Source organism: Porites lutea, chromosome 2 (genome assembly GCF_958299795.1).
Source record: "Porites lutea chromosome 2, jaPorLute2.1, whole genome shotgun sequence".
Classification (NCBI taxonomy): Eukaryota; Metazoa; Cnidaria; class Anthozoa; order Scleractinia; family Poritidae; genus Porites; species Porites lutea.
The window spans coordinates 9,545,525-9,571,725 of record NC_133202.1 but is presented as its reverse complement, the minus strand read 5'-3'; the positions used below and the strand labels follow the sequence as shown (position 1 = coordinate 9,571,725).

The window sequence follows — 26,201 nt, the reverse complement described above, 5'->3', positions numbered from 1 at the left end:
ATTTTCAAACCGGCAGTGGTCCTTTTTGGTCCCTCGGCGTCAGAGAAAAACTTGTCTACAAGAAACGCGTGTTCATTTGCATGTACAAGTGAAGTTTTCCCTCCCGTCTAGGTTCGATTTTTGTCGTAGCAGCCAGTTGCCTATATTTATTATCACGAAGAGCTCGAGGATGCTAGGTTATCCTGAGGTTATCGGATCTTCTAATAGCCTACCCCGTAGACGTCCTTAGGAGTTCCTTAGGGGTTCGTTTATCACGGGGAGAAATGAATGCGCGACGAACAAACCCCTAAGGACGTCTCTCCCAGTTTTTCGGTTGTGAAAAATCTATGTGATCTGCCTGCGATCACAAATCCGTTTTCGGATTTTCCCAAACACGCACTCGAGACTAGGGCCAAGTTGAATATATTGGACGAGCTGGTTGGATTCCTCTTTTTTAGAACGGGCTTTAAAAAGTAGGACTCTCAGGCTACGTTCACACGGGATGGGACAAATTTTCGACAAGCTGGAAAATTTGAACGGACACTCAATGTTCTCACAAGACCGTTTGATATTTTCGCTCTGTTCTCACGAAATTTTGAACTGCTAAGCGTATAAATTTTCTTTAGTAATTTCCGTGTGAACTAGCCTGCGTAGCTGGCGGTATTGTGTGGGTGCGAGATTAAAGTTTTGGCGGCGGAGCCGTGTTCCAAAAAAAGGAGTAGGGACGAGGCGGTTGAAATACCGCCTGCCAGAAAACCCCGGTATTTTGAATGGTCCGCACACCAGTGTGCGGGGAAACGGATTGGTCGAGGGCCATACATATGTCAATCATGTTAGATGAGCCTTCGCGCGTATATTTCCCAATTTAGGGAGCAGATGGCAAACTGGAGAAGACGTACATGTAAAGTGATTGTGATTTCCGCTTTAGAAAGAGCATAATTGATGACCAAATTGCCGAAATGGCGTCTTAAACTTCACAGCGCTGGAATTGTCTTAATTTAGCCGTAAGAAACAAAGGTCAAAGAAAATTAAAACACTTTACAACTGCATCTGAGATCAAATCCTATCAGGAACACCTACAGAAGAATAAACCACCGGAAATGGTTACTCAGTATGCATGTAACAAACCAGCTTCATGACCTTTTAATGTTAAGCCTAGTGTTGCAAAAAAAGATTTACTCAGTCAAAGTTTAGAATGATACATGCACTGTGTAGTGCTAGTAACCTTCGAGCGAGAGCCGAGAAAATAAAAAAAACACTTCTGTTCAAGCAAACTCACAAGGTCACGTTTCACATTGTCACGAGCTTAGGAGTCGTGTTTAGCCTATCAACGCTTATTTCTAAACTGTCTCGCGCGAAAATAATCGCAAGTTTCAATTTGCAGGTTTCTCTTTGATTGGCTGATTTAATTGGGATCAGCTAACGTGACAAAAGTGGGCGGCATTCGAAAAATCATGGTTCTCTGGCAGGCGGTATTTCTCGCGGCTTCGCCGCTCGTGACGGCTCCGCCGTCAAATCTCACTCGACTATATTACAACGGCTCCGCCGCCAAATCTCACTCGACTACTACACAATACCGCCAGCTACGCAGGCTACGTGTGAACGGAACGCCTGAACGCACGAATTTTCAACCGTCCAAAAATTCATCCGGTGCCGTGTCCAGGTAGCCTCGGTTGATATTAGCCTGTATACAGACCCCCAACCCATCCCCTCAGTAAAAATCGGAGAGTAACAGCCAATCTAGCGTGCGTAGCAAGCGTTTCTGTGCGGTTTAGGAGAAGAGAACGAGGAACGAGAGTCAAAGACCGCGAGAAAAGTGGCGCAATCGGAAACGCTTACTACGCAGGCTACAGCCAATTAAATCATTTTCCACACATTCCCGGAAAAATCACGTGGTCTCCATACACAATTGGCAACGGTAAATCACAGACGCCCTTCTCCGATTTTTACTAAGGGCGGCGGGGACGGGAGTAGGGGCGGGGGGGGGGGGGCTTGTCTGTTAACAGGCTAGGGTGTTAGGTGTTATGTGTTTTTAAAACAACGAGATCAAAAAGTTAAAGCTCTTTTAAAGAACAAGTGATTTTCAAGGCAGTCTAATCAAAGATAGATTTTGATTGAATTTAAGTGTTTTATTGACAAAATCTAATGAATATTAAGCTACAAAATTATTGATATCTACATCGTTGTCTGTTGAACGTAAGAAATAAGAGATCTTCAATAAGACTGCAAGGTTTCTAAAGGAGCCAAAATTTTAAAGCATCTTAACTTTGGTAACATTTTATCCACTTCTTGTGCTCAAAGTAGAAGAATATAATTTATGTACGGTGGGTTTCACTTCAAAAGAATGTGGAGAGGTGATCTACTAAAGTTTAAAAAAAAAGGTTAAAGGCTTGTTTACAGTGGAAGGTGCACTTAGCTTATCCAGCTAGTTTACAGGCGCACCACTTAAATACTTAGAAACAAATAATTCAAATACAAATGATAGCGTTAAAAACCCCAACTGGCAGGAGGCAACCAGTTGGCTATTTACAAGCGTGGCCGAGGACTTGAACTTGGGACAATCGAGGCACAAATCCAGCAAGTGGTGACCCGGGACCGCCGGAGTGTGAGTCCAATGCAGTGACCACTCAGCCACGCTGCCTCCTCCTATGTCTAATGATGTGAAAGCTAAGAGCTAGGAAGGGTATTGTTTTTAAAGAGTTTTGTTTAAGATGCGGTATAGAAATATGACCAAATCAGGAATTGAAGTTACAAAAGTGTAGTCATCAGTGACCCTTTCCCATCACCAAATTGCTCAATGGATAGTTAACAACAGTCTAGGGCTTAGTTCCTGAAAGGCTGATAAGTGCTAATCCAAGACTAAAATTTGAATATCTCACTAAATAGGGTTTCAGGGAGTAACTTTGTGTAATCATAACTAGATTTTGGAGTTAAGGCTCACCATCATATTATAAGCTAATCTTACAAACTGTAACCATCTTTCAAGGAACCAGGGGCCCGTTTCTCAAAAGTCCCGGTAACTTTACGGGCCCGAAATCAAATATTCAAATCGAAATATAAAGAATAAGAGCGCGGGTCCTGGCAGGCAAACAACTCCATTTTGTTTCATTAACTGACAGTTTTATCATGTTAGATGCAAAACTATTGAAAGCTCGATCTTTAATGTAAACGGAGACAGCTTACCGGGCCCGTTATTTATCGGGACTTTCGAGAAACGCGCTCCAGGCCCTGGGTTAACTACAAACCAAGGTACTTGCCATATTTGGGTTGTCATGGTAACTAAGCCTGGATTGCCTCAAATGTATTGTCTTCAGAACTCGGGCTAGCTGTTGTTGGATCATCATACGTTTCTGGGAAACTGCCCTTCTACTCCTCCCCTAAGCCAACATTAACACTTACTTCAATCACTTGGGGCAAAATGTTGGCTTAGGGGAGGGGTACTGGGTTTCCCCTCAACCATGATACGATTGACATTGAATCTAACAATTATTAGAATCAAAAGTTTCCATAAAAATTTGCCTTCTGATAATTATCAGTTTTGCACCAAACCAACTGAAATATCATTCATCTTTTGAAAATGGAAAGCTTGCCTTAAAATGGCAAATAAAATGAATAGTAAAGTCATTTTTAAAAAGGTCCTACTATGCTCAGAGAAATTTAATTAAATAATCATTACTGAATAGAACTTGCATAATGAATACTGTGGAGCTCAAAAAAAATTTAAATTTACAAGTGCCACTGCCAAAGTAATAATAACAATAATATATTTTATTATTATTGTAAAATCTCTATAATAAATTTTGATGAATAATTGATTATTCCATCTTTGACCCATTTATACCAAGAAGAAGTTGGGTATTCGTTTCATAAAACTGGAACATATCTTTCAAGCTTCTATTTCCATCAACAACCTGAAACAGATAAATAATGTAGAATGTAAGAGGACATAAGAAGCAACATAACAATTTTACTTCCAACAGGGAGAAAAAAATTTTTTTTGGTTTAATACCATTTGCTTGGGCAAACAGTCAGTTCACAGTTTGAGCAAACGAAAAAAAAAAAAACTGATACAGGAGTGTTAAATTTTATTTGGGAATTGCATTTAACATTTGCATCAAACTCATGAATGGTGATGACCAATAGAATGCCATGGCACAAAGAAAGTGAGTTTTACTCCTTGCCTCTTGGGCAAACTGTAGCTAGCACAATTACTTTAACATTAGTACTATTGATAAATAATTAATTTACTATTATTATTTTATTCAGAATTGGAACAAATAACTGTAATAACATTTTATTTCACACTGTCAGTAGCTTTTGATCCAGGAATTTAAATAATATGTCTTAAAGTACTTCTATAATTGTATTTCCAAAGAACCTCTACTTGCCACTCAGGCAAGTTAAGAACAGAACTTGCTAGTCTGATCAAAACTCCACCAGCCTGTGCTATCACACACAACTCTCTTTGCACAATCTTCTTTATGTTGTACATGTCAATGCATTCCATGCCAGCAACACTTACCACTACTGGGGCAGGAACATGAAATTTGCTCTTTTTTATGAGCCATTCTTCATATCTCTGATGTAAAGAATCAAGTAATTCCTTTTAAGAAAAGAAGAAAAAAAAATCATCACAACTTTTTTTTCACATCAGCTAAAAATAAAACCATGGTTCAAAAAAGGTTAACTAGGATGCAATAATTAATATGTGAAATGTAATAAAATAACTCTTACCATTGATACTGATGTTTCCTCATCTCTAGATCTTCTCTTTATCCTTTCCATACACTTTTCAGGGGATGTTCTTAGGTATACTAAAAGTCAACATAACATTAGTTAGACAAAAAATATTATATTAATGCCAGAGTATGGCCATATTTACAAGGTCTCACCCCAAAAATTTCTTCCAGAGTCTCAAAAGTTAGAAATGTATTGGAAGTCATCATCACCATCATCAATGATAACAATAATAATAACAAAATCACTAACAATAATAATAACTATAAGTGGACAAATTTTCTGTGGGAAATGGGTCAGACAAAGCAATAGTAAAATAGAAGCAATAGAATGGTGACCCAAAGTTGATCTTCTTCCTCTGTCAGGGCTCTGACTGAGAAAGTTCGTTATCATACTACAGTAATATTGCTAAAACAAAGGCATTCTAACACACTGTTTCAGGGCTCAAAGTTAGCGACTAACTGGGCACATATGCTACTGGATTTTTGGTTGTGCGCCTAGAAATTCATGTGTAATCGCACCTGTGCCCCATAAAACCCAAAGCACAGTGCGACTGACTTGCTTCCGAGTATGCTTAAGAACTTGAGCTAGAAAAGACGGTGTGTGTTTAATAAATTGGTGTTTTCTCCCAATGGATTCCACAAACTCAAATGTTCTTTTTCGTTTTGATGTTTTAGTCCATCCCAGACTCTTCTGTTTTGTTACGAACGAAACACATGCTTTTTTCGCAATGGACGATCATGTCGAAAGTTCAGTTTTAAGGTCAATAAAAAAAAAAAACAGTGCAGATTAAGAGCCTTTTTCCCAGGTAAGAAAGTTTTAAAGTCATATCCCAGTTACATGTAGGTCATTGCGCATTTAACAAATCATTAAATATTAATTTTCATTCTTGTCGACACACTGGTTGTTGTCAGTTTTGAATTTTTTTTCAAGTGTAAGTTTTCTTTAGTCACAACTGTACCGTCCAAAAAAAAATCAGTATTAAAAATCACAATGGTAATATTGCGTAGCAAATCGGCTGAGTTTTATCAATCAATGGACTGAAGTAAAAGTAACAAACTGAAAATGACAAATAAACGTGGCACTGTTTAGCTTTTTACTCTTTCTTTTGAATTAGATGCTCCCAACATTATAAGCTGTGCTCCTAAAATTTTCAGCTGTGTGCCTAAAAATTTACATCTGGTAGCACAAGTGCTCCCAAAGTCAAATTTAAACTTTGAGCCCTGTGCTTCAGAAAAAAAAAAAGCAAAACAAGTGGTTGCTATTTATGATGTCTGGGATTTAAGCATTCTTGTTGTTGCTTAAGCTTGCTTTTGAGTTAATTATTGGTGCCAAACAGTGCTACATGTAAGATAGAAAAGAAGGACACACAAGAGGAAGGCACTGTTCTCAGTCTCAAAGTAGATTGACTGGAAAGTTTTTGTTAACCTTGTACAAACTGTCTTTGTTGGAAGAACATGCATTTATGCCTTACTTGCCAATAGCTATTAATATTATGGTGTAAAAACAGCACAAAACACTTTCTCCAAACCTATTAAGTCTATATGTGGCTTCTCATGGGACATGAGGTACTCAAACCACTCTTGAAAGACTGTGTACTCCAGTGTTGACAATGTACCACTGTAACAAAAGAGTAATGCAAGAAAATAAATTATAGAGACAAAATGATGGAGGATACTAAAATCAGAATACTTCAATTCATTCTACATGTAGCATTATATTAGCTACATAAAGCAAACTACTAAATCTCCACATTTTACAGTTTAGCCTTTTAAAGTGACTGCTAATTGAGTTGTTTAGCTTTTATCACTTAAGCTCTGCCCTGAATGCACCACATATTGTCTCCCACAAAGGCATGGAGGGGGGGGGGGGTATGCTTCCAGACCCCCCTTAGTTTCCTTAAGAACACTTGCTAGGATTAGCACTGGAGTCATCTCCTTACAACACACTTCTTGAAACACTTTGAGAAGGCTACGAACCTGCTGTAAATAGTGGTTGGTTATGTTATAGGTTTACCTTCTATGGAGATTTTCCATAAAGCAGAAGCTTGCACTGTATGCACTCCTCTCCAGGAGCCTCACAGGTGAAGTCTAAGGCACAAAGAAATTGAAAATGTCAACAATCAATAACATACAAGATGGACATGAGGCAAAATCCTAATAATCACTAATAGGTAGTGATTACTGCGTGTTTGTAAAGTAGGCGTAACTCACTTTCATAAAGGCAGTGCTTAGAGAAAAGAATAGGGGAGGGGGAGGGGGAAAGCTCTAAACCTATGTGCAGGGCTCAAACAATTTCCTGTCTCACAGTGCAAATTTTCTCGCTGTACAAGTGAAATTAACAACATTAGGCCAATGGGCAAAGGTCTAGGCAAGTCATTCTCTTGCAAAATGACAAGCTGGAATTCAATTTCTTTTTGGCCCTGCGATAAAATCTACAGTCTCAGTCAAAATTGTGGGGACACTTTTGCGTCTCCTTGTCCCCTCAATGTTGGTGCACAAGGTTTGGTGACTGAAACGCGATAAACAACTTTGAGAGGGACAGGGGGAGCACGAGAAGGAAAAAAACAGCGTTTGGTTAAAGTGTCCCAACTATTTTTGTCTGAGACTGTAGCTAAGTGTAAGATCATGTCTTAAATGTGTTACAAGTCAAAATAAAATTCAAGTTAAATTTTTATTTTTTAACCTTGGTTGATTCTCTCTTTTTTTTGTCTCCTAGCCATTCATGAATTGGGGCGAGAAGACAAAGGAAATTGAGAATCAACCTAGGTTAAAAAATTTCAACCTGAATTTCATTTTGACCTGTAACTATGGAAGAAAACGAATTTCCTGGTCATCTAAGAGTGAAAATAAATAACCAGGGACCACGAGGCACTACAAGAGCAAAGCCCAAGTATTAGAAACTCAGGTGAAAAGGAAATATGAAAAGACACCAATCAACCTAGCTTGATCAGTGACTTTAAGGAAGACATGATACCTGAGGCCTGTGATGTACTTCCATCATTGTAAGAAGAACATAAGACTCAAACAAGTAACTCCACCTCTTTGGATCACTGTACATAAGATCCTGTTAAAAAAATGTATAACAAAATTAATAGTGAGACACATTTTTGTGGAACACAATGCAGCTCAGTCAAAATGTTTTACAGTAGTAGGCAGGACAACCAAAGTAGCAAGTGGCAAAGCCCTTATTACTTGATACTATCAAATTAATAGCATACCATAAAATTCCAAAAAATAAGCCCCAGGGCTTATATTTTTCAAAGGCCATTTTTGAGGGGCTTATTTTTGTCCAGTGACTTATATTTGGAGGGGTTTATGTACGGAGGGAAATTTGGGCTTCAAAATCGATTGGGCTGGCTTATGGTTGGAAGGAAATTTACGGTTTTGCTTTGTTTTAAGTTGTATATGAGGGCAATTTCCTATTTAATTCTACAATCATTATGGGACTTTGATTACTGACTGCTTAATAAAGGGTGGCTGCTTAGTGAAGGTTCAACTGTATTCTCAATTTTTTCCATATAAAATTATCTATTATGAAAACTAATTTTTACCAGAGTATTGGCACCACCAACATTCTGCCATTTCTTCACTGGCTCTTCAATGACCTTGTTAGAAAGTAAATATTCCTTTATCAAAGTAGTCTTGAGATATCCACCAATATTATCACAAATAAGGTAAAATTAACAATTATTCGCAGAAGGCGAAGTTAATATTGTTGAATAATCCCAGAGACAAAGTCGAGGGGATTATTCAACAATATTAACTGAGCCTGAGGTGAATAATTGTTTTAGTATTATTCACACGAAGTGATCTCAACAGAATCAGAAAGGAAACCATTAAAAAACAATTAGTTTGATTGACGGGTGAATTCATGCGGGAAAGCGAAGCCGTAAACAGTGGATGCGCAAAAGTTAGATCTTTACAGTATCCTCAAACATGGCAAATGATGGTTTTAATCTTTGTGTATCGAGTTTTGTAAGCTTTAGTATCAGCGGTTTCGAAAGAAAATGCTGAAAATTTAAATTACTACCCAATTCTGAGAAGAAAAGTAGAGCTTTATTTGTTTCTGTCAACTCACCATGAATGAGAAAGTTTTCTTTGTCGCTTTTCTTGCAAATGCTGTCAACAGCGGCTACGATCAATGTGAGCGTTGTTTATCTCCAAAATTCTTTGCCTTGTTAACTTGCTGGCACATACAATTTCAGAAGTATTTGCCTTCCTCTTTTCTCCATAAATTAACTTCTATTTATAGGCAAAATTGGTCTTGCGAGAAAATCCCGAAATCACAAAACAGTGAAAAAGCAACCTCGTTTTCCTCTGTAGTGGTAAACATAGCTTCGAGCGTACAAAAAGTCAGCTACAGTAAACCACTTCACAATAAATCACGCTGTTTAAACACCGTGAAGTCTTTTCTTGCCCTCAAAGTCATCAGCACTTGGATATTCGTGTATTTTCAAAAAGGCTTTACTATGAAACTTTGGCAAAACACCCAGTTCATGACAGCAATTTTGTTCTGCTTTATATTCACCGCCTAGCACGGTGAATATAACGTCATAGTCCGAGATAGCTAACCAATCAAATTGCTTGAATTACCAAGATCACTGAGGGTGTATATACTAATGATAATAACAGTGTTTAAATGCAAAGAACCATGCCCAGTGATCAGTGTCACATCTCTGATCCTTAATCCAATTTCTTTCTTTTTTCTTAACATGACAACATTACACTGACATGATTACTATTAAATCTGCAATCAAGAAATTGTCCAGTAAGCTTGTGACATTGCATGTAGAGTATACCTCCACTGACGAGTTTTCCTTGAAGTACTTCAACAGACTTGTCTTCCCACTTCCAATATTTCCTTCTATTGCAACCTAGTAAAAGGTAGTAAGAAACAAGAGTGTATTTATTAAATAATATTATGAGGAAAAACAAGAAGTGTCTTAAAAACAGACACAATATATCCTAAAAAATATACTTCCATTAAAAATTTAATGGTGAATAAAATGACTTGGTGTCTTCAATAAGATCAGGACTCGGAAAAAACTTGTCCTATGGGAAAAAACTTGTCCTATGGGCAAGCAGCTCCATCATTTTGCTAGCCCGGGGCCACTTCTTGCTTGTCCCACATAATGATTTTGTCCTGAGGATGACTTGCCTGCACCCTTGCCCATTAGGTAAGTAAACTTCTAAAGTTACTTGCCCAGCATGAAAGTGTATTTGTCCCGGAACACCGGACGGGACTTTTTTCGAGCCCTGAAGATGAACTTACAGGGTTTGCAAATTTTATTGATGAGTGGAGTCAGTGTGACTTCTGCTTCACAAATTTTAGAGTCATTTTGGAATATTTGGAGTCAAGTATCAGACTTTCCAGCACGTGGTCCCGGCATGTATACACTATCGTGAGGGATAAACGAAGTGGCTGTGGCGGTCCACTGACCTGGAAAGCTCAAATTCATGATAGCAGTCATCGAGTAATAAAACTTTGATCATAATTTACCCTCCTCCTGTTTGGTTGTGGAGTATAATTCTTTAATTTCGATGATTTAATTAAGGTTTACAACGTTTACAATTAACGTAAATTGTATTTGTTGCGAAAAAGGTAAGGACAAAACTGTGTTTGTTACCAAAAATTTCTACAGTCGAAGTGGCTCCTTGTTTGTTACTGAAAATTTTTGGAGTCGAAGTGACTCCCTTCATAACCTCAGTGGAGTCATCTGAACAATTTTGGCATAAAATACACCAAATTTGGCGTATTTGCGAACCCTGAACTTAGCTAAGAGGTGTCTAACTGTAGTGTGTTTCAATTTTATCCTCAGCTTAACTTTTATTTTCCTTTGTTATAAACTCATTATCTTGTATTACCATATCAAAAAACAAAGGAAAATATTTTAATTTTACATGTATTTGCAAAGAAATATTTGGCATTGCATTTTTAATTCATATGCATGCAATGTTTTTACTCACTGTGATATTTCTTTTTCCTGAATGACCATTCTCTCCATGGAAACCATTACAACCGTTATTGTTTCCAATCATCTTTTTTGATAGAAAACCTAAAACATAATTTACACAGAAATTTTGAAATTTTACATTTAGATTTAAAAATTTGTCATTAAGCCCAAAAAGTATAACCAGGACTTTGAAGAAATGTAAGACTTCTTTTGCAAAATTACCTTGTAAAAGTCCCTGGAGCATCAGTTCAAAATTTTACACAATTTTAAAAAACAACAACATGAGCAAGGAGTCAAATTCTGCAGTCCTGCGGTACGTTGTTCAAAACGTGCTTTCCACCGGATAAATCACATTGACTATTCAGTGGAAAGGTATGGACAGCGATTTATCCGCTGGTCTTTTGTTCTTCAATGAAATCAAGTAAAATGTTCCGATACATCTAAAAAGCGCGAGCCTCTAGAAGAAGGAATTACTAAGAAACCCTTCGGAAATTGCAAAACGCAATGGAGGGCTGAGATCCATGTCCGCGTTCAACGAAGGCTGACGACTACAAAGTGCGCGAGAAATCTTATTCATCACTGTTAACGTTATGACTCATCTCATAGCTGCCAAATATAAAGGCAAATCATTCAAAATAAACATAAATATCACTAACCAAACGGAAAGCTTTTTTCGCCCCGCATTTTCGTGTGTATAATTCACTTGAACATCAGTTCAGGGACGATAATGCATTCAGCTTTTGAAATACGCGCGCAAAATTTCGACCAAGCGAAGCTTGAGTTCTCATTTTTGCCCGAGCTTGCCCGAATGACATCACATCGCACAGCGATAATGGGAAAAGTAAAATGGATCTCACCAAATAATAAGCCCGTGAACTGAAAGAGCAAAAAGGACTAGAATTATCACTGTTACCTCTCAAACTTGTCTTTGAAGTTCTTGCTAACGGCGCGAATAACGAGCTCATTGCATATTTTACGAGCGTCATTATCCTTCAGCCAGCGGATTTCTGATAGTACATCACACTCTGATCACACCTGTCATTCTGATGTCACGTAAACAAATCACAACAATTGTGTCACGCTACACACAATCCATTGTTTTTGCAGAGATCTTTACGTGTAGTTTTCTAAAAATGAAATAAAACAAAATACATCATAATAAGTAGATACGGGAGCTAAGTGATAGATAAAAATGATGTCCCATACACACGTACTGTCTACAGTCTTACAGAATGTTGAATTATTTTAGAGATAACAAACTGGATTTACCTTACTGCACGATGAGCATTGTAACTCTCTCCCATTTATTTAAAAGAATATATTTAATGCGAGTTTGACAGATCTACAAAAATGATCGAATAAAAGGTAACATGATCGTACTTTTTCCATCTCGAAAACGGAAAGGTTCCTTACCTTTTTGGACGATTTACGTTCACCTGCCATTGATCTTGTTTCCGAGTTTCTGTTTTCACCTCACTTCGATAAAAGCATTACCGTTCGAACACATGTTTTCAGTGCGATTCAAAGCAGATTTCTTTCAAAACGATTGCAATCAAATTTTCACGTGTATATTTCTTCGAGGACCCAATCCCCAAGAGTCCAGAGCAGTGAGAAGTCTGGGAACTAACAAGCAAAATGGCCGATAAAGATGAACGAAGTACCTCTTTGTTTCAAACGGTAAAAAAGGGTATTTCGGACTGGGTTCTCGTTTCTCCGGTTTTTAAAGCAGCTATTTATTGGCTGGTTATACTAACGGGGTCATTTCTACACGACTTTTTTCCTTTCCCTCAATCGTATCTCTCAAACAAGAGGAATGTATTCAACGTGTACTTTGTAAAGCTGGGCTGGGGTTGGACTCTCGGTCTTATGATTCCATTCATGTGCTTAACCTCGCTTGTATACACCTCTTGCGACCCGTTTGCGATGTTAAAGCACCTCAGCAGGTTGGCCGTGGGGACGTTTGGTTGGTATTTTTGGGTGAACTTCTTTGTATTCATTGAAGAGCAGACCGGTTTCTGTGAAGGAGAAGAAACGCTAACTTCTAAGAGGATTTGCCACCTTCAGGGATTTCACTGGGATGGATTTGACATATCAGGACACACGTTTCTCTTAACCTACAGTGCCCTTATCATTACCGAAGAACTCCAAGTCAAGCAATGGTTTAGCTCAACAAACTCAGAAACTGTCCCACCTCCGCATTTCAAGCACCTCAGCCCCCTCATAGCAGCTGTCATAGATGCGTTCTTCACCGGTTCAGCATTGTTACTTCTTCTGTGGGAATTCATGCTCGTTTGCACGACTTTGTACTTTCATACTGTTCTACAAAAGGTTTTTGGGGCTCTCATTGCCTTCTTTACGTGGTATATTACTTATGGAATTTGGTATAAAGAAAACCTGTCACCTGGGTTACCATGGACACTTACGTAGACGTAATTGATTGCACCAACATGTGTTTAATATAAATGTACTTACATTTGGTAACCAACCTAGCTACCCAAAAGTCGTCTTGCTAAAAGTTGTGTTGCGGAAACCCCTGAGTTAATCAAAGTTACACTGAAAGACATTGCCCCTGACTTATAGGTAGTTCATTTTAAAATGAATGTGTATTGGTCATGCTTCAAACACAAAAAAGAATACATATGAAAAGGTAGTGAATGCACGCCCATGTAAAATAGCAGCTTCAAATCAACAAAAATCAGCAACATATAACTTTGGGCAAGATGTTTTTAGAGTGACTTGATCATAAATTCTTAAGTTTTATTATTTTATTACTGTAGTCTCAGTCTTAAAATCATCTGAACAGTGAGAAAGTTATTCTGTCAACAATACCAAGAAATGTGGTTATGTTAGTATCTTGACTGCAACAAGCTTTACTGAATGCACCATGAATGTTAACATACATCAGTTCAATCCAAACGTCTTTGAATGTCCCAGATCTAATTCTCTTTGTTAGCACACACTCTTACAGCTATTGTATTTAATGTGAGGTGGACATACAGACCAAATATTTATTCCTTGCAGAAAAAGTTCTATTTTTATGTACCCCCTATTTTAATTACTTTTATCAGTAGACTTTTTTTTTTTCCATAAAAGTGAAATCCATTTCTAAATATATGGAAAATGGATACAATCTTCCACATTCACTATTAAAGATTGATGTGAACTCTATAATGGCTATTGTTGAGTTGTTTTGTTTCTTATAAGACTCCTACACACTCAAAGCACCAAAAGTAAATAAAGGCTCATGCATTTACTGGAAGCTAAAATGTAGTTATGCTTTTACAGATAATAGGAACCCAAAAGGGTGTCGCTAGTTTCTGTTTTTTAAAGAATGACAATAAGCTTGGGAGATTACAATCACTCGACCTTTTTACTGATGCTATGCAATACTTAGCAATTACTGAATGAGGCTGAGTATCATCTAAAGAATTATGGAGATCAAGGAGGGTTTTATCCACCTAGGCCGCATTCTGGCTTCATTAACATTTTATTCTGAAACTTTCTTGAGAACCTTTTCCCGTTTACTAATGGCAATCAATGAGGAAAACTACATCTTGTAAGATAACACCCGAGTCACCCAGGTGCTCCTCTTTGCTGATTGGCCAGAAAATTCTTATAGTAAACTTTCACCACGAACATTCTGTTGTCCCAACTAACTGCCTCCGGGTCTCCAAGGATGTATCACTACCAACACAACTCAATCTCATCCCCAGGTCTTCTTGGTTAATAGTTCAATAATCTGGCAATTTGGCTGTACAATTGACATCATCACTTCAATAGCGCAAAATTCTTACAAACTTGTTTAACGGTAACTGGTTCTGATGAATTATGCGTGTGATTTTAGCTAATCAGAAGTGGAGAAATATTGTGAATGAATAATAATACATCTTCACAGGTCAGTTTATCATGATCAACTTAGTAAACCTGTAAAGTTTTGTAAAAATTGGCCATGAACAACTAGAACATAAAGGGCCCAAATTTACAAAGGTCTGCCAGGAGACAAGCACATTATTGGCAATTTTGGGTTAGTAATTTCCAAGAGTTTGTGAAGAATTTTATGAAACTAGGCAGATTCATTAAATTTAGTGTGATAAATCGATCTATGAAGAGATATATTGTTTCCTTCAAGGGTATTAACAGTTGAAGTTGTAACGTCACTTAAAAGGTCCATCAACGGAGTATCCATTACTGTGAATCTCACAAAACCGTGAACACCAGAAATATTTATGGAATATTATGTTATTGTGTTGCAAGAAATAAGCCAATAAGGCACAAGATAACTAAACCACAAACAGCAATGGTAATAATATTAGTTTGTGATTTTGAGGTTGCTTGCGTATCCTGAACTTTGTGATTAGCCAGTACACAATCAACATTTCTGAAATTTTTCAGGTGTTCACAGTTTTCTGAGTTTCACAGTAACAGTACTAATGTTGGAAACCTTACACTCTGGGTGCCCTGTTCAAGAGTGATGGCCACCATACAGCAGAGTATATGGTGGAAAATGATATAAATGAGTAGAGTAAGCCACACAATTTTCCTTGTCTTCTGGGGATGGGGTGGAGTAGTGTAATGATCCTGCTTGGAAGGTGTTGGCTTGCAATACTCCCATCACTGATATGCAATAAGTCAAACTGGAAGTTGCTGTGTTATCACATTATTCATATTACTCCCATGACTTCTACTGATACAACCAGGAGAAATTGGGTACTGATTCCTCTTGTTCTTTAACTGTAGTGATGACCATGATAGGGACAGGAGGTGAGTGAAGCTTTAACAATCAAAGTACCTCTCTATTACAGACACTCTCAAGACTGTACCCAAAGATAGTCAACTTCAAATGACTTATACCTCTAAAATGCAAACACTTGGCTCTGTCCCTTTGATATCCATACTAGGGAGGTTTCACTGTCTAATGTATGCAAATACTTGAAACATTACTGGTACTTGAATTTTCATAGCCCCTCAGGGGGTAAGACCACACAGTTTTAGAACCATCAAAATTAAAACAAATTAGGTGTACAGACAGTTGGATAAAACCGACAAGGGAACAATAAGTCTGTCTCTTTTTTTCTCATTGATTTCAATCCTCTTTGCAATAAGCAGCTGGCTGAAGATGAAGAATGATAACCCAGATGGATAATTGGCCATTTATTTGAAGAAGTAGTAAAAGTGTTCATCGATTGTCCAAGACAACTATTGTTTCATAAGGTGAAAGTTCTACAAAGATGAAGCGATAGTCAAAATTGCCACGTGATCCCTGAAATAAAAGAAAACAATGCATTTCTGTGAAAAATTTACAGAATTTGCATATTCTGTCCAATTATTTCAAATACTGTATGTCTGTGAAACAAAATTTTTTTAATAATGATTGCTTACATGTGGAGGTACAGGTAACTTATTTCTACCGGTAGTCATTAATGCATGAATGGCAATGCTACTGGGTTGAACAATTGCCATTAAAAAATCTGTGAAATTATGGTGGGGGTTCATATGTCATCAGATCGCAAACATGTTTGCCTAACTGTGGGCAGAAGTGCTCTTTCGTAAGATGAGTTAATTTCAATAGAAAAATGTTTCACACCAACAACAAGGAGGACTGTTTAGATGGAAAAAAGTATTGTTAAGTGATTCTAAGGAAAAAGTTCTAAATGCAGGCAATAATTTTATTTCTTTATTTTGTATGAGGTAGTTACTAAAAAATCCAGCAGAGTGGGGCTCCTTCTCCTCCTTCTCCTCCCAACCAGCTTCTGCCATATTATTGATTATTGAAAACTCAGGGCATTTGTGCATGGAAAAATGAGTTAAGGAAAATTTTTAATTTGACATAATAATTTACACTCTGTTAAAGAGGGGGGTCAATCCCTTTGTCCAGCCTCACTCTTCCCACTTTGCAAATTATGCTTTTCTCCATTTTTCACTACCTATTATGTGCATTGCTGTATGAAGGAGTGGGCACTGAGTGTCACTCACTCCATTTACAGAGTTACCTGTTTTACATCAGCATGAACTGTCCCTTTTCTTTTTGATCCTTTTACATAAAACTTGACCCGCATATAGTTTTCACCTTCCACTAAATACTCTTGGTAACTGTATCATAAAGGAATGGCAATGAAATAATAAAACATCCACAAATCCAAACAGCCTTTAAAATATATGAGGAGCCTACCAGACTCTATGTCAGAATTACCTGTTGCATCATTTTAACAGACCATCATACGGTCATGTGATTGGTACTCAAGCCTTTGATTGAATACTTCTTTCAATTGATACTGCCTTTATGGAAATTGTGCTTATTTCAGCAAAATACCATTTTGCATAAGGGGGAAAATCCCAGTACAAAAGAGAGAATTAAGAGGCAATCGCATTAACATGAGGTTGTACCACCACAGATAATTCTACCAACAACTGAAAACGAGGTTAGTCAAGCGATTGAGTTGTTTCAATGTAATAGCTAAGACGCTGACCTTATTTCCAGCAATCAAAGTGATCATGTGAATATCAGCTGTTAATCTTATTAGTACTTTAAATGCTCAACAAAAAAGGACCTGGCCCCCATTGTTCAGACGTTGGATAGTGCTATCCACCAGATAAATCACTATCCCGTGTATAAGTATCACAGAAATCAATTACGCTATCCGCTGGATAGAGATTTATCCGGTGGATAGCGCTATTCTGCCTTTGAACAACCGGGGCCTGGTTAGTACTTTATCCATATTAAACTGTAAAAAAAAATGTGCTGCACTTCACTAGTGAGAGAAACAGTCATTAAAATTGGGTTTACAGACAATATCTTCAGCAGTGATGGTTACTATTAAAATATACCTGCCAACTCTCACGCCTTAGGCGTGAGTCTCACGCCTGCGGGTTGAAAACTTCGATCTCACGCCGGCTCACGCTTGCGGGCCAATTTCTCACGCCTGATTGAAAAATGTGAGTTGTTGCTGTCTTGCTTGACACAATATCCAAAAATATGTTAACTCAGACCCATGTAAGGAACGAAAACCATGTGTAAAATGAATACATGACAAAACCTTCCTCGCGATCTCTGATTTTGGAAGTGAAAAGCACTGGGAGCATGCTCGCGTTTATACGCGTCCTAAGACTGTGACTCAATAACCTCGCCTTCGGCACACTTCGGACGTCTTCGGGAATCTTCGGAAATGATCTTGTCATCTTCAAAAATCCCAGCACTCCCAGGATAAAAATCTCACGCTTATATCTCAGAAAAAGTTGGCAGGTATATTAAAATGCAAACTTAGTCTCCATTTAGTAGCTGACAGTGTACCCTACCTAACATGCCTCCTTCTTCCTCTTGATGTTGTTTCTCCATGCCCCATTATTGGTTCTCCAATTGCTTCAACAACCTGCAAAAGTAAGAAACATTAAATTAATGGCCATGATGTCACTGAGAAGCACTGGATAAAAATAATGCTTAACAGATGAAGCTTACCAACAGGAAACAAAAATGAGAGCAAATAAAGAGCAATCTTCCTAAAAACCAGGAGAAATATTGCTAGAAATAATGAGCAATGATGCTAACAAAAGAGAGTGCTTTTAGTAATTATACCTAATTCCCAACAGAAAGCAGTAATACTCAGGGGCACCCGACGACTGCTTTCTGTAAAATATCTGTTCGGAGAAGCAAATATTGCCTAGAATTTTCTATCTCTTGAGGACAACTTAAAAGTTCTAGATGACCGTTCCATTCAGGTACAATTTTCGAAGCTTGTAATAATAAATTCCCTACAATTTTCTGAAGTTTAATTTTTCACATTTCACACCCCAGGCTAGACCATTAATTAAAAATTTTTGGATTAAAAAATTTTCATTTTCGTAATGCACTAAACTGCATCTACAATTTTTGGGAAAATAATACTTGCACAGCCCTTGCAATTTCGAAAAAGACTTCAGTTCCCCTAGGATGAACAGACACAAATTGTATAGAGACGCTATTAAAGCTCTCATTTGTAAAGGTCTAAAAGCACCCTGGACAGCCTAAAAACTGTTTAGTGTATTTAGAAGGAAATCGTCATTGGGTGTCCCTATAATACCGGCAAGGATCAAAAATAGCTTGTGTTCTATAGCCCATGTACAGCTGCCCGGATTCTCTCTTTTACCAAAAAAAAGACAGCAACTGCATGACTGTCTTCACGCTTACCTCAGCATTTGCTTTAACCTTCTTCAAAGCATGTGCATAAACCCTATTGGGACTGAAGCCCAAAAATAACTCACTTACTAAGAACCATAACAGTGCACCTAAGAAAAAGGAGAGAAAACATTACCTCTTGTTAGGAAATTGATTTTTTTTAAAAAGCCAGTGGTAAACAATATTGAACAAAATATAACCATCACGGATCTTAATTCTGGGAAGGGTTTTTGAAAAATATTGTAGATTCATTAAATGGTCAGTTGGGTGAGTTGAGTAACTTGGGTGACTTTTAGAATTTAGGTCACTTGGGTGACATGGCCAATGTGGACTTGGGTCAGTAGGGTAACATGGGTGACTGGGGTGACTTGGGTGACTTGGGTGAGTAGGGTGACTTGGGTGACTTGGGTGAGTAGGGTGACTTGGGTGACTTGGGTGAGTAGGGTGACTTGGGTGACTTGGGTGAGTAGGGTGACTTGGGTGAGTAGGGTGACTATGGTGACTTGGGTGACTTAGGTGAAAAGGGTGACTTGAGTGCCTAGGATGATTAGAGTGACTTAAGTGACTTGGGTGACTCAGGTGTCTCGGGTGACTTGGGTGATTAGTGTGACTTCAGTGGCTAAAGTGACTTGGGTGACTAGGGTGACTTAAGTGACTAGGGTGACTTGAGTGACTAGGGTGACTTGGGTGACTAGGGTGACTTAACTGACTAGGGTGACTTAGGTGACTAGGGTGACTGGGGTGACTTAAGTGACTAGGGTGACTTGGGGTGGCTAGGGTGACTTGGGTGACTTGGTTGACTATGGTGAGTAGCATGAGTTGGGTTACTAGGGTCACTTTGATTACCTGTGTGACTTAAGTGTTTTGGGTCAGCCAGGTTACAAAACATTTTGTGCAATAACAATTATTATTATTCATTCAAAATATTTCCCCGATTCTGATTGGCTAAAAGCACACATTTAATTCACCATAACCAGTTACTGATAACCAAATTTGGAAGAATTTTGACTTTAACGAGGAAATGACGTCAAAAATGCAGCGTTTTCGCAGGTTAAGGCACCGTTAACCGAGTAGACCTGAGGACGAGGTTGAGTTGTTTTGGTTGTGAACTTGAAAAAATGGCGGACATTTCACTCGTTTCAAGAGTAAGAACTAGGCGAAAAAATAGCCAAAAACATGGCAAGAACAGCAAGAGGACAACTCGAAGGGCGACATCTGCTATTTGGAGAATATTTGCGGAGCTGGACAAACCTAAACATACACTATCGAAGATGAACTGAACATCGATGGATCGATGGAGGTAAGCATGTTTTAGCTATGTTTTTAAACTAGGAATTATTTTGAATGAATAATAAAACAGTTATTGAATTCGGCTTTCGTATAATATGAAGAATTATGAAGATCTCAGAGGGTGTTATCCGCCTCGGCCTACGGCCTCGACAGATAACACCCTCCTCGATCTCCATAATTCTTCATAAGATACTCAGCCTCATTCATTAACTGTTAAGTATATACTAAACCACTGGATAGGGTTTTTCACATGCTCTTATCAATTGGCTACTCAAACTTGGGATATACAGTGCTATTCACATTGGAGTGATGCTAAACTCGCATAAGTTACAAGCAAAATGCATGGCTTCCTGGTTTACTTAAGTAAAATCAATTTTACTATAAACTGTAAGAAGCTGTTCATGAAAACACAAAGAGGGTGACAAAATTCGGTTTGCAGGTTTTACTGGTAAAACTTAGTCGGTTTAACCTACATTTATCGATGAAACCAAAATTTACTGAGAAAGTTTTTTGTTTTTAAATGCAGGTTAAGTCCTTAGCTACTTTATTTTGCTCACATGTTAATAAATAAGCTTACAAGTAAAGTAAAATGGTTTTTTATAGAATAGTTTCAAATACAGAAAGATTAACAACTTCTTTTGAAGAAATGGCCACGCAAGAGGTAAACAAATGCCTTCAAAAGTTTTATTTGCTGACAAGAAAACATGTTAGCCGTTTGGCCAATTGCCCATTGTAATTTTGCCAGCAATAAATGAGTTAAAAATCATCATTTTTGTGTTTAATTATCTCACTGTTTTAGTATATGCTTCATGGCTTGGTAAATTTCTACCACTAGCCACCTCCACTTCAGTGAGTAATTGTTATTTATTATCATTAATTATGGGGTATTGTTACTTAAGCAATAGACCACACTTTCTATGGGTTTACCGGCGTGATAACCCACGCGGGATGTTGGGAGAACACGAGAAAAGCTTGTAAATCACGAGCCGAAGGCGAGTGATTTACAAGCTTTTCGAGTGTTCTCCCAACATCTCAAGTGGGTTATCACGTCGGTAAACCCATAGAAAGTGTGGTCTATTGCTTTTATAAAATAACTTTTAGTAGAATGGAGTCTTTTAGGTAAAGAAATATGCTTTTAGTACCGTGATCAAGTCATGTCTTCTCTCTAAAGTCATCATAAGCCAATCATGACTCACGATTTAATAGCGCTGAACTTTCTCAAAACTCAGTTCAGTCAAACAACAAACAACAGCACTTCAAAACACGAGTTTTTGCGCTCATTACATGATAACTAATGAAAGCTGTTTTACAGGAAAAGTCAACACATATTCATACGAACGTACAATGAAAGAATACGTTCATGGTTTGTTTACTACAGAAGTAGAAATTAATTGAACATCAGACTGTACGCAGCTGTATTTTGTTGAGTCGATCCGTAAAAATTTCGTGCTTACAGACGGAACTGGCAGTTATTGTAATGGAGGACTTCATTCACTTTTTACAAGCCGCAGTGGTTTAAGATCTGTTTTCTGGACTTTATTATGATCAAGAAATGCTGCAGTAACGACGTGGCTGCATTTACGAAGTTGTCGCATGTAACTTTATACAGGTACGTACAGCGCCCGATGGAAATATGTCAGTGGTGAAGAAAGGTTTCTTTGCCGTAGCCACATATTGGCGCTAATATTTGTCGGTTTGTGAAGTCAGGTAGTTTGAGGTAGGTTATGGCATCGATATCACCGAATAATTTGTGCAAATGTTGGAAAAAACCAGCCCGAAACTCTGACATCTTTCATCATCGTTGGCAGCTTGTTTACAACCTACAGCGGCCGATTTTGTACCATATCTTGATCAGAGGTCTCTTTTTGGAACAATTTCTTTCATTAAGGAGTTTAATTTTGACATAAAATAAATCAAGAATGCTAAAACTATCCGTTTTGTTGCTGGTTGGCACATGGTTAAGTTTTCCTAGAGACTTTCTACACCAGAAATTCACACAGTTGTTGTCTTTCTCTGCGATTTGGCATCGTCGTGAAATGTAAACTGTTTTCCAGCTTTGTACTTTATAACTTCTAAAGCTATGGCAGTAGCGAATTGTGACGCTCAGTAATAAAATGTGAAAACCAACGCTTTTAATATTAAGAAGGGATAGGTAAGTAACTTGTTCTGTTTTTTTAGCCTTTTTAAAATCGTTGTTTGCAGATCAATAGCGGATTTTGTTTATGGCTCGTGGTCCGGATGCCTTTTTCTATGGGTTTACCGGTATAATAAACCATAGGTTTTTGACCAATCAGATCACGCGTACTATCTCAGTTATTTTATAAATGTTAATAAACCACAGCAAATTTTAATATCCTGCCAGTAGAGATGCAAATTGAATGTAATTTTAAATCAAGTCAATAGCTTTGGTTAAATTGAGTTCTACTGGTTTTTACAAACCAAACACTGAAAATTGCGGTATAAAAAAAAATAAATTGAGAACTTACCAGTAATTGCAAAGCCAATAAGAATAATACCAAAGTAGCTTACATCTTTTCCAGCTTGAACAACTGGAATCAGAGTAGTAATCAAAATAATTGAGATTATGATGAATATAGGAGGACATAAATGGGTGCAATTTTTAAAAATACGGACAATATATAGCACTTTGAAGATTGCATCTAGGAGAGCCAAACATTTACATCATCAAATGAAAAAAGTAACATTCCTCCATAACATGCCCGGCCTCATAGTTAGTTTAAATACAGTAGATTCCTGATTTATCGAGCCCTCACTTTTTAAATATTTTTTAAACCTTCCGATAATTCAAAACAATTTGCTTTTCCAAAGGTTGTTGAAAAAGTCAGGATTCTAATGTATTGTTATTGAAGAATGTTCATCTCTTATCATCTGCATGTAGGGATATAAAAGTATGACATCATAAAAGTTCACCAGGGGAAAGCAAGAGCACAGGGCGACCATCTGGACTGTTAGAGGCAATGTGATGGACACATGTGCTATGGGGAAGTAGCAACTAGGGTAAATTGTTGCTAATTCAAGTTTGATATGGCAGTTATATTATGTTCGACTACTTTTTCCACATCCTTTGATGTTGCTAATTTTACGATTTCACACCAAAAAGGAACCACACAAATACATGTAAAACTTTCAAACTTTTTCAAGCAGTATTTTGGTAATTTAATTTTAATGTGGGATATTGAATTATTATCTAGACCTGCAGTATAGCAGGTTTAATCTACAATGAGATTGTTGTGATATCCGATGACGGGGCTTTTGGATCTCCGTTATACTTATTCAAGGTCCTCTAACAATTATTCTCACAATAGCTGATGTTACTCAAGATGTTGGCAAAGTCACTACACTAGATGCATACAGCTTTAAGCAAGTGAGACTGACCCACACTTTAATGCCAACCGTATGTTCGCAAATGTAGCTTGCGTTACAGGCATAATCTAAACCCAGGTTGGTAACATCTGCGAAGCAGCGCCAAGATCACTATTCTGGTCCCCCAACAGACACAATGAATAACTGGAGGTGCACTTTGAATTTCCCTTCAACCTGATTACCCCCACCCCAAAATAGAAAAATGTCATTTTTAGCCAACCATGGTGCATGCGCAAATCTTGGTCCACAGCTAGGGGTCAGAACAAAGATTTCGGAGCTGGAGCTCGCAGTCGGTCTTCCCGGAGATTAAGTTTCGTATGCGGCGCAAAGCTACCGGAAATAGTACGGAAATTACTCAACTATTATACACTCATTTTTACCTTTTGCTCCCACCGTCAGCTGTGTCTGTGGTTGCTCGCGGGACTCAACCAGCTCTTGAAACACAGACGATCCTTCTGCCTTTTCATCACTGGATTTTTTCTCGAAGAGAAACCTCACAGAGGGTCTACAAGAATAGAGTCCGCATTCTTTACACGCTGACAGACGGAGTTGCAGCGGTTCAGCCACTGGTCCGACTAAGTGTTTAGCAAGATCTCTGTTCTTTAAAATCAGACGGAAAGCAGAGCTTTGTCTTATAATAAAGAGTCTTGAAGGAAGACGTGTCGGTAAAAACGCGCTAATATTTTTAAACGCGAGCATCGCTTCAATATTTTACGAGCAACATAGACGCCATTTTGGATTTCAGCGTGCAATGCTTGATGGGAAGACTGGTCTAGACGGGTTCAGACTACCAGCTGGAAATGCCGGACTGTGGAATTCCAAGAAAAAATGCTCGAAAATTTGGGTATACCTCGCGAGGTTGTTCTCTTTTTAGAATTTCGGAAATACTGTTCCATTCGCTGCTGGAAGCTGCCTGAAATTCAGAGCGGAAGTCTTGGCTTATATCTAAAGCGTACTTTTTTGTTTAAAAATAACTGAATCATTTCTACGAAAATTTTTAAGCCATCCATTGTTCCGGTCTGATGCATGTTCTCAGAAGAATGAAACAATAAAAAGACATTTGAGCTTTAAGTTTTTTGTTTTTACATTGCGGTGTGGACTTCTCGACTTCTGACTGAAATAAGCACCAAACACAACCCTCTTTAATGCATGTAATAGCAGATACAGTGTTTAGGTGTGAAGAGTAAAGAAGACCTAGTATAAACAACTATCTCCTCTAATCCTTTAGACCGAATGGGGGAAGATTGTTGAAAAATCAAGGCGTTTTATCGTTTTCAATCATTTCTGCTTAGCTGTTGCCCTTTGATCCTCCTAGGCAACCGGCGACAGAGAAAGGAAAATCCTACTCCTCCCGACTGTAAGGGGTGATGAATGGTCCATTAAAATTTTGAACTGCTCGAAAAATTTTACCTTTGCTCGATTTGCTCGCAAAATTTAAACGAGTGCTCGCTTGCTCGTGCTCCCCAAATTTTTGCAGTTGCTCGCAAGCTCGCAAAGCAATTTTTTTATTTCTGCTCGTGCTCGCAAAAAAATCGCAGTGCTCGGCATGCTCGCGAATGCTCGCAAAGACCATTCGTCACCCCTACTGTAGGTTAATTGAAGAGTTTGATCAAAAGTAAAACACAAACAGCGGTGAACAGCGGTGATAAACATTGTGAGTTTTCGCATTTTCGTAAACTTGATGTTTAATAGACTCTACTAGCAGGGAATTTATTATTAGGGCCTTTGGTCTCTGGAGAAGGGGGGGTACAATTGGGTGAGGGTGTGCGGCACGATTCGTGAAACCCTTACCCTATTTCAGACCAAACTCTGTGATTCTCTTTACCCTATTTCAGACCTGATCAAAAAATTTCATACCCTATTTCAGACCTATTTCACTCCCGCTCTTATCACTTAATGGTGAAGAAGTAGCCTCTTCTAAAAACCATATCCAATTTAAGACTAGAGTGCACAAACCATACCCCATTTAAGACCAAAATGGTCAAAATTGGTACCATATTTCAGACCAAACGGCTAAAAAAACGATACCCCTTGGCGCCTCACGCTGACCTATATAGCCTATTTAAGGGAGTACCCCCCGGGCCTTTGGTAATGATTAAGCAATGATAAAAGGGATAGATGAGAAGAGACCCTAGCACTGCTGACCTCCACCCCCCCCCCCCCCCCCCCCGCCATAAAAAATAACGTTTGAAGTCCCCCAGCCCAGCTTTATCATATTTCGCTGAAAATTCCCTTATATCGCAACGTGTTTTCTTGGAAAGACATTTATTCGTCGATGTAAGGTTGTGGCAGCTGCTTGTTTGTAGAATGGTCTGAAGAACTCGACGGGAAAAATCCCTAGATGGACTTCCTGTGCCCTTTCATTTTCAAGGCTTCTATATCCAGCTCTAACAAGCAGGACTTTCAGACTATGATAGTTATACGAAAAGGGAATGGGATAGTTTTGACCAAACGTTTAATTCCTAATTGGTGTTGTCATTAAAGCTGTCAGAGGAGGCCAGGTAAGTCAAGAATTGAGAGAATTCATTCTTGATCAACCGCCTGGCACTTACAATAGTTTTACGCCGACATTTGAGTTCAAAAATCAAAGCCGCGTCAAGAATATTTCGTTCTTAATTAGTTTTTGGTTGTTGAACTGCATTGTTCAGTAAAATACAGCAAATTGTATCGGAAAATTTGTTTCTTTAGTTGAGTAGTTGAGTACAT

The 26,201-nt window shown here is 38.2% G+C and overlaps 3 protein-coding genes across 4 annotated transcripts; 1 reads left to right on the top strand and 2 right to left on the bottom strand.

Annotated features, from left to right (window-relative positions):
- Nucleotides 1–3,016: 3,016 nt before the first annotated feature.
- Nucleotides 3,017–12,236, bottom strand: LOC140926596 (thymidine kinase 2, mitochondrial-like). 2 transcript variants are annotated; one of them, XM_073376320.1, is made up of 11 exons: nt 12,086–12,236; nt 11,586–11,799; nt 10,686–10,774; nt 9,518–9,592; nt 8,270–8,323; nt 7,693–7,782; nt 6,733–6,806; nt 6,248–6,336; nt 4,714–4,793; nt 4,502–4,582; nt 3,020–3,890 (listed from the first exon to the last, which is right to left on the bottom strand). In XM_073376320.1, exons 2-11 carry the CDS (start codon nt 11,656–11,658, stop codon nt 3,795–3,797), a joined length of 801 nt encoding a protein of 266 aa, XP_073232421.1. In that variant the 5' UTR covers nt 11,659–11,799; nt 12,086–12,236; the 3' UTR covers nt 3,020–3,794. The 2 variants fall into 2 exon arrangements, with proteins under 2 accessions (XP_073232422.1, XP_073232421.1); XM_073376321.1 differs by lacking the exons at nt 11,586–11,799; nt 12,086–12,236 and adding an exon at nt 11,329–11,497 and having other exon boundaries at nt 3,017–3,890.
- Nucleotides 12,237–12,307: 71 nt separating this feature from the next.
- Nucleotides 12,308–13,921, top strand: LOC140925597 (acyl-coenzyme A diphosphatase FITM2-like). Its single transcript, XM_073375517.1, has one exon. The coding sequence runs from the start codon at nt 12,308–12,310 to the stop codon at nt 13,097–13,099; it is 792 nt and encodes a 263-aa protein (XP_073231618.1). The 3' UTR covers nt 13,100–13,921.
- Nucleotides 13,916–24,260, bottom strand: LOC140927657 (mitochondrial import inner membrane translocase subunit Tim21-like). Its single transcript, XM_073377332.1, has 6 exons — nt 23,876–24,260; nt 22,598–22,660; nt 18,834–18,931; nt 17,966–18,039; nt 16,663–16,762; nt 13,916–15,932 (listed from the first exon to the last, which is right to left on the bottom strand). Exons 1-6 carry the CDS (start codon nt 24,192–24,194, stop codon nt 15,849–15,851), a joined length of 738 nt encoding a protein of 245 aa, XP_073233433.1. The 5' UTR covers nt 24,195–24,260; the 3' UTR covers nt 13,916–15,848.
- Between the last annotated feature and the right edge of the window lie 1,941 nt (nt 24,261–26,201).